At 39.4% G+C, this 4,161-nt stretch overlaps 1 protein-coding gene across 1 annotated transcript; it reads right to left on the bottom strand.

The window, feature by feature from the left end:
• Positions 1 to 381: 381 nt before the first annotated feature.
• LOC146632750 (elastase-1-like) lies at positions 382 to 3,067 on the bottom strand. The gene is made up of 8 exons (XM_085354648.1): positions 2,983 to 3,067; positions 2,773 to 2,870; positions 2,574 to 2,674; positions 2,238 to 2,363; positions 1,904 to 2,040; positions 1,582 to 1,724; positions 697 to 846; positions 382 to 477 (listed from the first exon to the last, which is right to left on the bottom strand). The coding sequence occupies exons 1-8, from the start codon at positions 3,065 to 3,067 to the stop codon at positions 466 to 468; spliced, it is 852 nt and encodes a 283-aa protein (XP_085210774.1). The 3' UTR covers positions 382 to 465.
• Positions 3,068 to 4,161: the final 1,094 nt, after the last annotated feature.

Genomic DNA, 4,161 nt, shown 5'->3' with positions numbered 1-4,161 from the left:
TAATAATAGACAAAGAGAATTTGGGCAGCCATTAGCAGTTTTCTTCCTAAAACAAATTTGTTTTATTTTTCCAAATATTTGAATCGCTAATGTTATACTACTTCCTCACTAACAGTAACGATCCCTGCTGGTGGTGATAGTGTAATTGTTGAAGTGTTGTTAAAATCAGTTTAGCAGAAGCAGCAAATGGCCATGACACAAAAGAAAAACTTGTATGAATTTTCTTAGAACTGCTGCCTCAATAGTCAATAGATTATGTGTTTCAGATATTCTACTTTACCTCAAATTACTAATGCTTTTAAATACTTTAATGGCCAAATCTTTTATATGCAACACTAAAAAAAAGCACAAAAAAGCAAAAACAAAAAACATAGTGAGGCACATGTGCATTGAAGGACATTTTATTCTGATGGAGTAAGAAACTGAGGTGAATCCAGAGTGTTTCCATGGAGATGATCACTCTTCTCAACCCATGATCTGGCAAAGCAAGGACAAATGAATCATTACATGATTACCACAACAATCAACCTGCACAAAATGCTGCAAAAATATTTGTAAGAATTGAATGGATTAAATTAACTATGAAATCTTCTATTTACTGCATTAGTAAGACTAATAAAACATTACCACACACAGTAACTCAAACACAGTGTTTTAAAATGCTGTGATCTATATTAATGGTTATAAAATACTAACACTGTTCATCCAGCTGATGTAAGCAGAGACGCGGGTGAAGACAGTAGGCTTCTGGTAGGCATTGCAGCCCGAGGAGGACACAAAGCTGGTCACACCATGGACAACATACTGGCCACCAACACTGCAGTTCAGGGGGCCACCAGAGTCACCCTGCATTCGAAAGGTTACATCACAGACAAGCAAAAAAAAATCATTTATGCATTTTGGGTAAAGTCAAGAGCAAATTTGCCAGTGCACTTAACTACTTCCCAACTTCCAATGTCCAGCTAACATCTCAGTCAGCCTAAAGCAAGTTTGTGCAGAACACAAGTTTACAACATGCACTTTGTGCAGCTTAAGCACTTGCTTGAATTATTGTAAGTGACTTATGCCCTGCTGAAGCAGCAAGTAATCCCACATGTGCCCCCCAAAATATCTTCCTTGACAGGAAGGGGTCAGCTTCCAACTCAGTGGGAGACATTAAATGTCACTCTGTTACAGTGACATGGGACTGAAATAGAACAACTTCTTTCCAGCGTTTCTTCCTGTCTGTTTATACCCAAACATTTTTTAGGGCTGACACACCTGTTTGCTAAAGAGCTTAAAAAAACAAGGTTCAACGTTTGTTAAATATTACAATGAATGAAGACAGTGTTCATCTTTGTTTGTAGCTAATAATGAAGTTCTAGATTTTAACTCATCTCAACCCTAAAAGGTTATTAACCACATAGCAAACCTATTTTTCTTGCTGATGGTTTATTACGGATTCAAAAGACTTAATAAATTATTTACGCATTACCAACTTAACACTCCTGGATATTACACTTTAAACAACAAAGCGTTGCTAAGTAAAAAGCATGAAACAATCGCTCTGGCCTAAAATACTTCATAATGCTCTTGGCTCACCTGACAGCCAGAATTGCTGCCGCCACCAGCACAAACCATGGTGGTCTTCACTGTGCTCCCCCACCATCCGCTGCTGGAGCAGGTATTGTGGTCAACAACAGGCAGAGAGGCCTGCTTCAGCTGGGCGGAGATCTGACCTCCAGCTGTGTACAGCAGTACAGAAAAAAGACTCACAATACAACTGTGTCTTGAAAAAAATCTGGGTGAAAAAACCCTCTCTTGACTTTATGGTTCTTACAGATTGCTTTCCCATGTATGCTAGCACTGCACCGAATAATTTACTGTATAGTGTAAATGCATGATATCCTTATGTCAGACTCACTCTGGGTGCGACCCCATCCACTGATATAGCAGGGGTTGTTGTTAGGCAAAACCTGGTTAGCAGGAGGCAGAGCGGCGAGCTGGACGTAGTTATTGAGAGTAGCATCAGATGTCAGACGCAGGAGGGCAATGTCATACCTGAGAGACCAGCACACAGTCACTTCAATGAATAACACGTTTTGTTCATCTTCTAAAATATCATTAAGTCTTTAAGGATACAGAATAAATATGCCCCAATTTGCCAATTTTAAAGATTTTACTTGAAAAATATATGCACACCATATATATATAAAATTTGTGCATGCAAATGTGTGTCAGATCATGATATCACTAACCCGCCTGCAACACTGTTGGAGTTCCAACTGGGGTGGACGTAGACCTGACTCACGGTCATGTACTGCTCTGTGCCCTCATGGGTATAGATGTCGTGATCCCCAAGAACAACACGCCAGGTTCTGGGGCTGTGGGAAGATGAAATTTACATCTCTTTAATTATATTATAATGAATCAATAATAATAATAAATCAGTTCACAAAAAAACTATGTAGCAAAAAAACTATGTAGTTTTTTTGCTAGTTTATTAAATAGAAGACTGATATGCAATAAGAAAAATGTAAAGCCAAGATTTTTTGATGAAGTTAAGTCATAAGAATATCCTGTGTAACACGCACGTGTCCACACAGTGAGCAGCAGTCATGACCCATCCTCTCCTGATCAGGGTCCCTCCACAGGTGTGGTAGTAGGAGCCTCCAGATAGGTACTGAAGACCTATCTGGAATAAAATATGGGTTTACGAAATCTGAAAATCCCTGCATTCTGTTTTGATTTGCATTTTTGGACTTTTTAAAGCATTTGTAAAGTATCAAGTACCTGCCAGGGCCAGGAGTGGGGTCTGGCCACCTCACCACCCACCACTCTCTCCTGTGTACGATCATCCTCCAGAAACCTGGGCTGGGGCTCAGCCAGCACTAGACAAGGTAGAGACATGGAAAGTACAACAGTATGCCATCAAGCGTTCAAGTGATCGAAAAGATTTTTGTCTTTTGCAATAATGTCAAAGGAGAAGAAGACAGTTCTTACCAAGGGCTGCAAGAGAGGTCAGCACAAGAAACCTAAACATGTCTGCAGTTTCCTGAAATCTTCTGCAATGAAGGCTTCCGTCCATGACTCTTTTATACCCTCTAGGCCGTGTGTGTGTGTGTGTGTGTGTGTGTGTGTGTGTGTGTGTGTGTGTGTGTGTGTGTGTGTGTGTGTGTGTGTGTGTGAGAGAGAGAGCGAGAGAGAGATTGTGTGTAGTGCTCAGCACCAGCCCTTGTCCACCTGTGTCTGTCTCACAGTTATCACTGAAGTGAAGGCCTGCGGATTCATTCATGGAATAGCTGACTCAGCCGCTGAATTCATTATGTTTTTCCATTTACATTAGCAGTTGCTGCTCAGGATTATTTAGTTGGATTCTCTGTGTAAACTAAACTTTAACATTAATGTAATAGTCAGGGAATTTTGGGGTTCTTTGTCTGTGCTGAGGGTAAAACTTGTATAAATTTTAATAGATTGTATGCTTCTCAGAAGTCAACTAACAGTATGCTCTGTTGAGCTGAGTTCAAGTGATTGCATTGGTGATTGAAGAATATCCCATTTTATTCCCTGAAAAAAAGGTTGGGTTGCTTTTGGAGAATGCTATAGGCTATTGTTCAAAACCTGTCAGATCAATTTTAGAGTGTTTAAATTAATCTGAACAGATTATAATCCTGTACACTTCAGAAGTCATCCTGTTTCTTTTATCACCAGACATAGGATCAATAAACATTAGCGGTCCCGTCCCACTGGCAGCCATACATGCCCATAATATTACTTCATCATGTTTGACAGATAATGTGGTGTGCTTTGGTGTGCTCATGAAGTACTCATTTGCTTCTCAGTTTTCTCTTCCCATTATTCGGTAGAAGTAAATTTGGATTTCATCTGCCCAAATAATATTTTCCAGAATTGGGCAGACCCTTTAAGTTATTTTGTGGCAAAATCTAATTTGATATTCCCTTTTTTTTTGTGTGTAAAACAGTGGCTTGCACCTTATTGTAAATCCTCTGCAGAAAGTGATGTAACAATGATTTTGTGGTGGTCCAATGACCCAGTGTTTTGAGTTTTGTGGGTTCATGATTTATTTGTTTTTTAAAAGTGATGTTCTAGTTCTTTACTGTTTCATCCTTTGAGTACAGTTTTGTTTCCTAGCACTTCTGAGTTTTTTGCTATATGTTTCTG

Source organism: Diplotaxodon limnothrissa, linkage group LG5, assembly GCF_057381915.1.
Source record: "Diplotaxodon limnothrissa isolate DT_005_m linkage group LG5, D_limnothrissa_male_GT1.1, whole genome shotgun sequence".
Classification (NCBI taxonomy): Eukaryota; Metazoa; Chordata; class Actinopteri; order Cichliformes; family Cichlidae; genus Diplotaxodon; species Diplotaxodon limnothrissa.
Note: the sequence above shows the minus strand (reverse complement) of the source record. Positions and strands in the feature narration are given on the sequence as shown.

Bases quoted from the DNA above. Each gene is read 5' to 3' on its own strand.
- LOC146632750 (XM_085354648.1), bottom strand. From the start codon at position 3,067: ATGGACGGAAGCCTTCATTGCAGAAGATTTCAGGAAACTGCAGACATG. The intron at 2,675-2,772 runs GTACTTGATACT...ATTTTATTCCAG, and splicing joins CCCACTCCTGGCCCTGGCAG to ATAGGTCTTCAGTACCTATC. The intron at 847-1,581 runs GTGAGCCAAGAG...TTTCGAATGCAG, and splicing joins GCAGCAATTCTGGCTGTCAG to GGTGACTCTGGTGGCCCCCT.